Source organism: Ranitomeya variabilis, chromosome 3, assembly GCF_051348905.1.
Source record: "Ranitomeya variabilis isolate aRanVar5 chromosome 3, aRanVar5.hap1, whole genome shotgun sequence".
NCBI lineage: Eukaryota > Metazoa > Chordata > Amphibia > Anura > Dendrobatidae > Ranitomeya > Ranitomeya variabilis.
Window position 1 is genome coordinate 433,381,446 of NC_135234.1, and position 12,913 is coordinate 433,394,358.

The 12,913-nt window shown below is 39.3% G+C and overlaps 1 protein-coding gene across 2 annotated transcripts in view; it reads left to right on the forward strand.

Annotated features, from left to right (window-relative positions):
* Window positions 1-465: 465 nt before the first annotated feature.
* Window positions 466-12,913, forward strand: part of CALN1 (calneuron 1) — a 751,910-nt gene continuing 739,462 nt past the window's right edge. The window contains exon 1 of one of the 2 annotated variants that reach the window (XM_077296429.1): window positions 466-1,018. Coding sequence is in view for 1 of the 2 variants with exons in the window: in XM_077296428.1 (XP_077152543.1) it covers window positions 1,331-1,416 (86 nt within the window). In the remaining variant the exon portion in view is untranslated. Of the gene's footprint in view, window positions 1,019-1,206; window positions 1,417-12,913 lie in introns of those variants that run through there. The other variant, XM_077296428.1, reaches the window with a different exon arrangement.

Sequence of the window (12,913 nt, forward strand, 5' to 3'; positions counted from 1 at the left end):
AAAACATGAAAAATAAATCTATCAAGTCTGTCAGTGTTATGTATCTTATTAAAAGTGACGCATAAGTGTGAACTGGACCTTATCATTATACACATGCTCTTAATGTAGTACCTTAACGTTTCACAAAAAAAAGCAAAACTGATGGTGATAAAATAAACACAGAGCTGCAAAGATGTAAAAAATAAGAGCATGAATTAGAAAATATGAGAAACTAGGTGAGTGTGATTGTTTGTTTTGATGTATTTAAAGATCAGATACAAAACAGAACTGCAAAATGAATCAGACTGGTAGGAGAGGGGATGAGAGGCTCACAAGCCCATCTTTGCTCTGCACATGAGATGTCCTGGGTGCAGAATTAGGGGACTGCAGCCAGTTGCACACATTTCCATTTTCCCTACAAATCCATGTGAAGTTCAGCTCCTGCTCCTCCTCCAGTCCCAGCAGTGAGGCAGGCACAGTGCAGGCAGCTATGTGAGACACATACGTCCATGCTGTATAGTACAGTCAGTGAGTATTGTTTCCAGTGTATTGACAGCTGTAGGATTTGCTGGGCATCACTGACTTGTGACATCCCTCATCCCTGCTGCTCCCTCTGCCAGCCTCTGATCAGCGCACAGCTCTTTGAATTGCCCGCTGCCAGTGTATGCCAACCAAGACAATAGCTGATCCTCCTGATTTCTTCGGGAACCGTCTCAGGATTCTTGAGGGGTATGCCATTGTGGAATGGAGTTTCTAGCAAGTTCCCCATCACAGCTCCTGGATGTGTGGAGTATTGATGCTCCCTGGTACACAGCTCATGACTGATCAGGACACTTGTTTGCTCCACATATTGCAAATTAAGGTAATGGGCAGGAGAGATTCCTGGGGAAGGTGCATTGCCTGAACTGAATGCACCTCCATCCTGGTCTAAGCTTCCACAAAGCCAAGGGCAAAGGACACTGACCTGGCCCACCAGTCAAAGATACAGGATCCAAAGAGAACAGCTGCGAGGATCAGTCAAGTAGCAGAACACAGACAGGTAAGGAAGGACCCCCTCCTTCACTGGATTTGTAATGATTGTATCTGAGGTTCCAGCAAGGGAGAGGTTAACGCGGCGGTCATTGTCAAGCGGTCCTATTCTGTTCTGTAGTTTGGGAAATATTCCTGAAACCTGTTGTCATAGCACTGGGGGATCCTGCTCCACTCCTGCATTACAGCCTATGTGCAGGTCCTTGCATTTTTCTTTTAATTAGGAGATGTATTTTTTGGCTTGCTCTAACTAGGTTCTTGCAAGAGTCCAGTAATTTAGGTTTGATCATTTACCTCTTCACTGGCTGCAGTGAATGGAAGCATGGAGCTGTTCATCACTCTGGTAATGGAGCAGGCTTCAGATTCTGTGGTACAAGCAGCCGCCTCTCAGCATGGACTGGACGAACTGTAAGAATTTTAACATTTACTTGCTCATGTCTGTGCCCCCCATAAAACCCTATTTAGGCAATCGGTCATCCTTGCGGCAATTTACAGCTATTTGCCATATGATATAACACGGAGGGTATGAGACAGTCCATTTATGAGTCATTTGTCAGGATCCTTTTTATGGTTGCATTGCATTATAAATTGTCACATCATGAAGGCTTGCTCTCAGTGCCAAGAAGGGGACAGTAAAAGATGGAAGGCTGACTTCTAGGGTAGTGTGCACTGCTATGCCCTGGTGTCCCACAGCTAAATGCATTTACATGAATAATACCTGCGTGTAGAAGGTGGACAGTGTTGATGACCACATACCTGGGTTATAATATGGCATTTTGGAAAGTACACACCCTAAATGTAAGCCCAGTCCTCTAATCGCAGCATATGACCACAGTGACTGCTTGGATAATCATTTTTGCCTGCAACTGTGGGATAGTCAGGATTATCTGGACTGAAAGACAATCATTAGCACATAAGAACTAAGTTGTACAGCTGTACAGTAATTCAGATGAATCATGTCACGCATGACCATGGGTCGCAGGCTGCAGTGGTCTCAGGGACCACATAAATTGCAATATGTTATGTATTATAAATTCTGGCTTTAGTGTGAAAAGCTTATTTGTGGAAGAATGAGAGGTTTTGCTTTGATTCATTGAATGCACCTGACTGGTACATACAATTCATATACATTAGTATTAACCCTATGACCTGCCATCGCGGTATAAAGCACTATAAATAGCACTGGAACCCCAAATGTTAGCAGAAAATATATATACTTCCTTGTGCCTGTGCTGTATTCCCATACACCAACATGTATCCAAAATGTCGTAAAATCTGTTTTTTTTTATACTATGAATTACTACGTGGTTTAAGAATCTAATTTGTATTATTTCTATAAAAATAATCGTAGCATGAATAAGTTAAAACTCCTTCTCTGCTTGCGCCGTGTTGCTCTGGAAATTGCTTGGCTTTTTAGAAGACGTGTTTTGATTTTTTGAGCAAGGTGGAAGAATGAGTTGGGTTCAGACATAGTCAATGTTCTTACAGAACAGACACTGCCCCCCCCCATTGTCTTCCTCAATTTTCATTGTGAGGGGTCCCTAGCAGGAACGTTGCAGCTTGTATCTAAGCGAAGAACTGTTCTCAGATGATAATGACTTCCAGTAGCTGCTGACCCAGGCCAAGTTTCAACTTGCTTCCTGTAGGTATAAAAACTACACATCGCAGTGCCAATCTATTGAGGCATCGGTGCCGTTACTCATGTTCTGTGTTGCTTCTGCTATGAGCCAAAGATGAGTCATAACATTTGGGCACGGTGGCATACTGATTAAGATGCAGCTTTATCATGATGAAAACTTTGATCAGCAAGCAGTAATGTATCTCTTCACGGTGATGCGTAAGTTTCTTAGGGTAGTAGACAAAAGACTTGAAGGAAGAAACCTTCAAAATACCTAGATGCAGAATATGTGTTTCATTCTTCATTTTACTAAAACACATTGAGCTTTTTCCTGGATGCTGAGCACCAGACATTATACCAATTTCCTTGGGTCTTAACAGTTGAAGCTCGGCTTTTATAAGTGCATACCTATTGTCATATAAACCGCCAGATCTCTTCTAATAGGGATGGCATTGCTACAATGATACAAAATCATTTACTAAGATTCATCCAAATTACAACAATTTACATTAGTGTGGGAGAATATGGAAAGGCAGTTTTTGTAAACTGTACTTAACCAGCATGGAGCTGTGACGCTGATGGAACACTAGATCAATAAATTACACTTTATCCGCAGTCGGTTCCTACATATTTGACGTGATAACGTGGGAATATTCGGAGATTAATTATTGTTTAAGAACATATAGTTACATATAATAGGTTTACTAGAGTATAGTTATTATAGTTCAGCATATTAATAATAATCTCTCAAAAAATTGTTACTTTTTACACATTAATAAGAGGAGGAATACTCAGCCATATGAGGTTTTCAGTGAATGAACTTGAAAGTACCTAAAAATAAAAAAAGCATAAGAAATTAACCACTGTGTGTTCTTGTAATGACCATATAGGACTATACTGTGCGGGATCCCACTTCATCAATCACCCTTAGCCTAAACACACTGCCCGTTATACAATCAGTTATATCTTTTTTTAAACTAGACGTCATGTGGTGACAATTTTTGGTGAAGTTTTTGTATACTTACAATAAGAATACTACGAGCAGCGTAAAAAACGCCCTTCAAAGTACTTGTAGTAGAAAGTAGAGCCAATGCTCTGTATTCCTTGAAAATACATGTGACATAGATATGCATAAATACTAGACAATTCAAGGAATGATTTACTATCTACACAGTAGAATAGAAATTGGGTTTTATTAGTGTATTGGATGTTTCAATTTTGATATGCTACGTTGGTTTTCCTTCAGGTTTGAAGCTGTAATTCATTCTGCGAGTGACATTTGTCCTATAAATATTTATGAAAGTATTGGATGTAATTTGTACATAGGTCTATAGTGCTCCATGGGTGATAAATGATTTTACAGTATGTATATGAAAGCTCGAAGTCGCCTACTTTTCATTACTGTTTGAATATATTTGATTTTACACGGTAAATGAAAAAACAGATAATCATAAATAATATTTAATCAGCTACAACAATCGGATTGATATTATGTTTCTTTGGGGCCTGGCATCCTCTTTGTGATGAATTGCAAAGTATTTTTCTTTTAGTGCTTTGCTTTCAAGTTAAGATCACTTGCCCTAGTTTGTCTTGACACCTTTTTATTTTTGTTCTTTCCAAAGGATGACATTTGAAGGTCATGAAAGTGTTTTCTGCCCAGCCAATTCAAGCTGCTTATTGTATTTTGTCTCTTCAGTTGGTTCTTGTCTGAATTTTTATCATGCAATGCGATTCTTTTATTTTTAGAGTTTAGAGCAGAGAGCCAGAGTGAGATGGACTGAAGTCGATGACATAAAATGTGTTTGAGGATTTCTTAGTTTAGGAAAAAAAAAATATATATCAGATAAATCTTACTTAAAATATATTTCTTTGTAACATAATAAATCAAATATGCAAAAAAATCTCAAACTATAGAATTATATATTGCATGAGTATGATATATAGAGCAAATTTAATAGCCTTATAGTAAAAGATGCTTTTAACTGGAGTGAAAAAGAGGTAAGATTCTTTCGGCTATACTGTTATAACATCGAAGTTTCAGAGATACAGTCTTAAGTAGGTTGTAGACAGCCATTACAGAAAGATGTATGACGCTGATTCTCTCTCCTGTCTTCCCTCTACCTAGAAGGAAATAAAACCAGACCACATGCAATAGATCACAGTGATAGTACCACTTGTATGTTATAGACCTTACCTTGGCTCTGCTGCAGTTTTTAAAATTGAGATCTACGGGTAGACGACGGTAAAATTTCATGTTATAATGGAAAAATAAGCACCAATGCCAAATTTGCTAATCGTAATAAATTTTGTGAATATTTAGGCTATCTGTGCACTAGAAAAAGCAATCTAAATCCACTTTGATCTAACATAGATTTCACTTACATTTTTGGAATACGTTAACTTCGTCTCAAAATAGGCCACAATTCCGTTACTAAAGCCTACTCACTTTATACATGAACATTGGGGCCAGCACAAAAGGGCAAAAAGTAGAAACATTATTGTGCAAATGTCCTTTGTGCCACATTTGATGATCCATGCTGTTTCCATGCTTAGGAGTCCAGTGGGCAGCCCTATTAAGCGATTGACAGCTACCTCTTTTTACATAGGCATATAAGGAACACTGTCACTGAATAGGATCTCCCACTAGACCCATAATCTTAGAAAGTACAGGGATTTAAATGAATAAAGTGTCAGTTATACTAATCTTTTACCACAAAACTATACAGCAATCTGCTCGGCTCATTCTGATCGATAACATGAGATGGATTTCTACACAACGCGTTAACTATACCCTGATGTGGAAAAAAGCAGAAAATGATAAATGAATATTTAACAGTGCACAAGCCATTGAATATATCAAGTTAGATGTGGAGTTAAGGTTTCTACATCAATACATTGCTGCACTGTAGTATTTCCTTATTTTACACACTTATATAACACCATTAATTCCACATCACTTTACAGACATCATCATCACTGTTCCCTAAATTCCCTATTGGTATGTTTTTGGAGTGGGGAGGAAACTGGAGTACCCAGAAGAAAACTTGCAAATGTAATAGTGATGGACTGAACTGTCACATTTTTAACCTTGAAGATACCAATCGCGCCATGTGAATGGTGTTGTGCGTCATATAAATATATTGTGTCGTGTGAAATGTAAAATGTTCCAGTGTAATCTATAGGGTTGAAAAGTGTATTGAAAGTGTAATATTCATAGTGTATAGTAATGTAGGATGTGATAGAGTAAGGTATAGTATAAGTATTGTTAATGCATAGTGTGTAATGTAAGTGACTTCTGCCCATCAACAGACAACGGGGTCAGAAGTAGTTAAGTGTTGGGACTAGCCCACAGAGGAAGGACTTAGTGAAAGGGGAAGGACTGTATTTTCTGGTTAAAGTCAGATAGTAGTTAGAATCTGAAGAAGTAACAAGTGTGCAATGCTGCCAAGGGGTGATTCACAGCATAGAGACAGGGATAGTGAGATCCTGAAGAGAATTACTGACAATAAAGAGTGGCCTTCCACCTTTAGGGGTCCTCGGATAGGACAATGTGCCACGAGAAACCCGAAAGCTGAAGGTAACAGACCTAAAGGGGACTGAGAGTAAAGGACTAGTGGGGGTCCTGAGTGGTAAATCCAAGGTATCCTTAATAATAAGACATGAACCACTGAACGAGTAGAGAGAGATTTGTTGATCATGACTGTGGCCTAAAAGCTGGGTTATGGTGAAGTAAGAGTGAAACGGTGTGCTTCAGCGGCCCTGAAGTAGACTACAGTGGAAGGAAACGATGTGTCTGAATATGCTTTTCATTGTGAAGGAGACGTGCTTAAAATTGTGTACCTGTTATCCCTTGTACGTAACCCTTATCACATTTAGCAAAGTCACCATGTTTGTACAGAAGTCTCCTTTATTAATTTGTGGAGTTTGTGGTCTTGGCCAGCCAATACCATCTGCTAAAGGCGGCCTGCACGGGCGCAAGGCCCTCACATCACTAACACCCTGCCAGGACCCATATTTCCTGTAATGTGTCAGGGCGATACGAAGCAGCAGCTGAGCCATGGCTACTACCTGCCATCACTTTACACAAACACAGAGAGAACATACAGACTCCTTACAGACGTTGTCCTTGGTGGGAACTGAACCCTGGACCTCAGCGCTGCAAAGCAACAGTGTCCACTGAGTCACCATGCTGCCTCGTAGTGTCACATCAGCAAATGCTACTGTATATTTGTACCTGCCCATTAGATTTCATGCTAAACATAATAGGTTTCCTTTAAATTATCGTTTAAAGGGAATCTGTCAACGGGTTTTTGCTATGTAATTTTAGGGCAGACATGTGTTACATGTTAGGTTGTGTTAAAATCAGATAGTAGTTAGAAACTGAAGAAGTAACAAGTTGTTGATTTACACTGAAGATTTTATCACTAGGAAATTATCATTGTCTACACTACAGAAGATACAGGATGCTAGTCGAAGTCCTCCCCTCCTGTGATAAGCAGCTCACTGTCTATTGACAATGTATATAGAGAGCCTGGTGTAGGCATAGTCAGCTTTCTTAGCTATCCTGCATTGCTAAATCTAAGAACTCTGTGTCACAACTGCTGCACCCAGAAAAACTAAGTGATACATCCTTGGATTCAGGGTCTCTTTTCCAACATCATGTTGCTCTCAGATGAGGCAGCAAAAACCTGGTGACAGATTCTCTTTAACCTAAGGTATTTTAGTTGCAAACACTCAGATATGCCATGAAGTTCTAGTAATTGGAAATATGTAGGGTAACGTAGAGATCACAGGGCAAACATATTTCTGGACTTCAGGCAGTTAATTCCATTGATGAAACTTGCAATCATCCTCCCATAGGCTGACATTACTTTTTACTTTCATAAGCCTGTTTAGTATTGGAATACCATAAACACATTACACATTGCTTTTCTGCATTACAATATTTTAATGTCACTTATAGTAAATGCAATTGCCTTTCTCTGTGTTTCACCGTAGTAAATTTAGCTCATTTATAGAAAGCTAAATTAAGCTGAATTTAAAAAATACAAAACTCTCATGCATACAATGTTTTAATTGGATGCAAGAAATTTCCAGAAGATGTCAAATGTGAGATAAAGAATACCAAAAAATTACAAAGAAAATGTTTTTTATCACCACGCAGGAAGAATGATTCAGATGTATAATCAGCTGTGAATGTTTTATATTAACTGTTGTATATCAGCTGTGTCCATTTCAGGAAGTTTTAGCTTATCTCGAGCCTTGTTCACATATAGTCACTAAAATAGAAATACATTTAAATTAATTTTAATTAAGGATTAATGTTATAAATCGTCCGATCAATATACACTGCATATATTAAGTATACATTACCATAGGTAATCAGTTAAAGGGGGTATGCACATCTCCAAGATCCTATCCCAATACATAGCAAGTATAATAACCCCTTCATGACCTTGGGATTTTCCATTTTTCCGTGTTCGTTTTTCACTCTCCTCCTTCCCAGAGCCATAACTTTTTTATTTTTCTGTCAATATGGCCATGTGAGGGCTTATTTTTTGCGAAACAAGTTGTACTTTTGAATGACATCATTGGTTTTAGTATGTCATGTACTAGAAAATGGGAAAAAAATTCCAAGTGCGGTGAAATTGCAAAAAAAGTGCAGTCCCACACTTGTTTTTTGTTTGGCTTTTTTGCTAGGTTCACTAAATGCTAAAACTGACCTGCTATTATGATTCTCCAGGTCAGTACGAGTTCATAGACACCTAACATGACTAGGTTATTTTTTTATCTAAGTGGTGAAAAAAAATTCCAAACTTTGCTAAAAAAAAAAAAAAAAATTGCGCCATTTTCCAATACTCGTAGCGTCTCCATTTTTCATGATCTGGGGTCGATTGAGGGCTTATTTTTTGCGTGCCAAGCTGGCGTTTTTAATTATACCATTTTGGTGCAGATACATTCTTTTGATTGCCTGTTATTTCATTTTAATGCAATGTCGCGGCAACCAAAAAAACTTAATTTTGGCAGTTTTAATTTTTTCTTGCTACGCCATTTAGCGATCAGGTTAATGCTTTTTTTATTGATAGATCGGGCGATTCTGAATGCGGCTATACCAAATATGTGTAGGTTTGATTTTTTTTTAATTGATTTATTTTGAATGGGGCGAAGGGTGGGGCGTGATTTAAACTTTTATATTTTTTTATTTTTTCCACAATTTTATTTACGCTTTTTTTTACTTTTTCCATGCTTCAATAGCCTCCATGGGAGGCTAGAAGCTGGCACAACTCGATCGCCTCTACTACAGAGCAGCGATCATCAGATCACTGCTATGTAGCTGAAATGCCGGTGTGCTATGAGCGCTGACAGTTACCGGCGATCAGTAACCATAGAGGTCTCAAGGACCTCTATGGTTACTCTGCAGAAGCATCGCCGACCCCCGATCATGTGACGGGGGTCGGCGATGCGCTCATATCCGGCCGCCCGGCCGGAAGCGCCGGTTAAATGCCGCTGTCTGCATTTGACAGCGGCATTTAACTAGTTAATAGCGGCAGGTGAATCGCGATTTGACCCGCCGCTATTGCGGGCACATGTCAGCTGTTCAAAACAGCTGACATGTCCCGGCTTTGATGCGGGCTCACCGCCGGAGCCCTGCATCAAAGCGTGAGTTCTGACCTCGGACGTACTATCCCGTCCGAGGTCAGAAAGGGGTTAATAATAAAAAATAATAGTAATAATAATATTAGCAATTCCCTCCAATTAGTAATATAGTGTAGTTTTTCTGATTCGTTATGTCTCTTGCCTTATGTGCAGGACCTTAGGTATCCATGATTACGTCCACTGATAAAGTGACAGCTAGTTGCTAATGGTTGTAACCATGGATACCTAAGGTCCTGCACATGAGGAAAGAAACATAGTGAATTAGAAAAACTATACTACATTATTAATTGAAGGCATTTGCAACTATTATGATTATTACACCTACTACTATTTGGCATAGGAGCTTGGAGATGGGAATACCCCTATAAGTTTAGATTTATATCAGTCAGTAAAAGCAGTTAATGGGAACAGGACCCAAATAAGTATCATATAGAAAGGCACGTATAACCTAGGACCTGGTCAAATATTGAAAAAAGTATTCACCAATAACTAGAAATGAGGGCTCTTTTCAGCACTTGTTCACTGACTATTGGCAGGTGTAAAAGGGCCTTATGCCACTGATATAAACTTATGGTGGTAAATTACAGTATCTCACCTGGGTATAAAAGGCAAAGACATGTTAAAATTCAAAAGAATGGTCCTTCTCCTCCCCCATTAGGTAGAGTATGTATACATTACGTGGTCAATAGGTTTAGCAAATAATAATCTTAAATGTATGGCCTGCTTAATTTTTCATATATAAAGTTATTACATATAGATATGACCACTGTGTCCTCCTGGCTCAATATATCCTGACATGTGACTACCAAATTAAGAAAATCTGATTACTTGGTCACAAGCTGTACAGTGAATGCTTCTATGTTTGGCCACCCAGTGGTTGTGATGTGTATTGCAGCTTGTCTAGGTTTATGCTAATTTGTCTCAATATTGTGTTGAATTTGTTAATGAGAAATTGGAGTCTTTAAAGAGTCAATTCAGGAAATGGCAATGGTGGACACATCTTTAGCCAATTATTAAGATGCCTGCCCACTATCAGTGAATAGAAACTTTTTTTTTTCCATACAGACCTGATACTTCTTAAGAATTAATGCAGTGTATCGTGACTTATTTTCACTGACAGCAAGCAGATATTTTCATAATGCAATTGCTAAAGGGAATCTGTCAGCAGGTTTTTTGCTATGTAATCTGAGAATAACTCGAGGTAGGGGTTAAAATACTGAATTCATTGATGTACCACACCTATCAAGCTGTGTGCTCTTGTTTACTTGTACTGAAGGTTTTATCACAAGGACATTATCATTGCTGTGACTCATTGGAGCACAGGCACTCATCTGACTCCACCCCTTCTGTAATAAGCAGCTCACTGTCAATAGACAATGTACATGGGGAGACTGGTGTTGGCGGAGCTAGCTTTCTCAGCTCTGCTGCATTCTACCTCAGAGAACTCTGATTGTCTCAGAATGGCTGTGCCCAGTAAACTAAGTGATACATCACTGGATGCAGTGTCTCTTTGCCTACTTCAGGTTGCTGTTGGATGAGGTAACAGAAACCTGCTGACTGATTCCTTTTAACCTTTGACTACATTAGGCTGGATAACGTTTTGGAATGAATCTAGAGTCTTGATGTGTTTTATATCATAATACACTCATTTCCCAAGTACCCCAATGCTAAAAACTGCATATACAATATTTAATATATGTTTTTCACTTTATATGCTTTATTAAAAACATATATTCTTAAGATATATTTGTAAAGATGTTCATCGCGTGCACTGTTAGTACGCTGTGTTCCTTTGCATAACAAAATGTGTGTTATATTATATTATTACAGCAGTGCCCTCTACTGGAACGAATGCAAAGCCTAAATGAAGAGTTTGCCTAGCTAGCTCTCGATCAGGGTGCTTGTGGTCAGATACTTAGGGAGGGCGTGCTTTCCCATTGTGTGCTAAACCCAATATGCAAAGAAAGCACGAAGGAATGACTGAGTAAGGCTGAGATCACTCTGTGTCTGTGCACTCAGTCTAAAGTATACGTCAGGTAGCGATATGTATATACAAGACCCTTTTTACTAAATGGAGGCCAAAAGTCAGTTATGTTGGCCTTTTCACTGTTACACATCTGCATATCATTATATGCTCTTATTCAGAAATATGCTCCAATACAGAGTACATATACCATGCTGTATCAATTTTTTTTTTACTATTGGTCTCTATGGTCATTGCACCCATTGTCAGGGCACCCATCTTTTTAGTCACTTTTTAGCCAGTGCCATCCACAACATAGCCACTGTCGGGCATGTACAGTACAGACCAAAAGTTTGGACACACCTTCTCATTTAAAGATTTTTCTGTATTTTCATGACTATGAAAATTGTAAATTCACACTGAAGGCATCAAAACTATGAATTAACACATGTGGAATTATATACTTAACAAAAAAGTGTGAAACAACTGAAAATATATCTTATATTCTAGGTTCTTCAAAGTAGCCACCTTTTGCTTTGATGACTGCTTTGCATACTCTTGGCATTCTCTTGATGAGCTTCAAGAGGTAGTCACCGGGAATGGTCTTCCAACAATCTTGAAGGAGTTCCTAGAGATGCTTTGCACTTGTTGGCCCTTTTGCCTTCACTCTGCGGTCCAGCTCACCCCAAACCATCTCGATTGGGTTCAGGCCTGGTGACTGTGGAGGCCAGGTCAACTGGCGTAGCACCCCATCACTCTCCTTCTTGGTCGAATAACCGTTACACAGCCGGAAGGTGTGTTTGTGGGTCATTGTGCTGTTAAATAAATGATGGTCCAACTAAACGCAAACCGGATGGAATAGCATGCTGCTGCAAGATGCTGTGGTAGCCAAGCTGGTTCAGTATGCCTTCAATTTTGAATATATCCCCAACAGTGTCACCAGCAAAGCAACCCCACAACATCACACCTCCTCCTCCATGCTTCACGGTGGGAACCAGGCATGTAGAGTCCATCCGTTCACCTTTTCTGCATCGCACAAAGACACGGTGGTTGGAACCAAAGATCTCAAATTTGGACTCATCAGACCAAAGCACAGATTTCCACTGGTCTAATGTCCATTCCTTGTGTTCTTTAGCCCAAACAAGTCTCTTCTGCTTGTTGCCTGTCCTTAGCAGTGGTTCCCTAGCAGCTATTTAACCATGAAGGCCTACTGCACAAAGTTTCCTCTTAACAGTTGTTGCAGAGATGTGTCTGCTGCTAGAACTCTGTGTGGCATTGACCTGGTCTCTAATCTGAGCTGCTTATCCTCAGAAGCAGAGGTGACTCTTGGTCTTCCTTTCCTGGGGCGGTCCTCATGTGAGCCAGTTTCTTTGTAGTGCTTGATGGTTTTTTCAACTGCACTTGGGGACACTTTCAAAGTTTTCCCAATTTTTCAGACTGACAGAAATCCCACTTATTAAACCTGACAGGGCACACCTGTGAAGTGAAAACCATTCCTGGTGACTACCTCTTGAAGCTCATCAAGAGAATGCCAAGAGTGTGCAAAGCAGTCATCAAAGCAAAAGGTGGCTACTTTGAAGAACCTAGAATATAAGACATATTTTCAGTTGTTTCACACTTTTTTGTTAAGTATATAATTCCACATGTGTTAATTCATAGTTTTGATG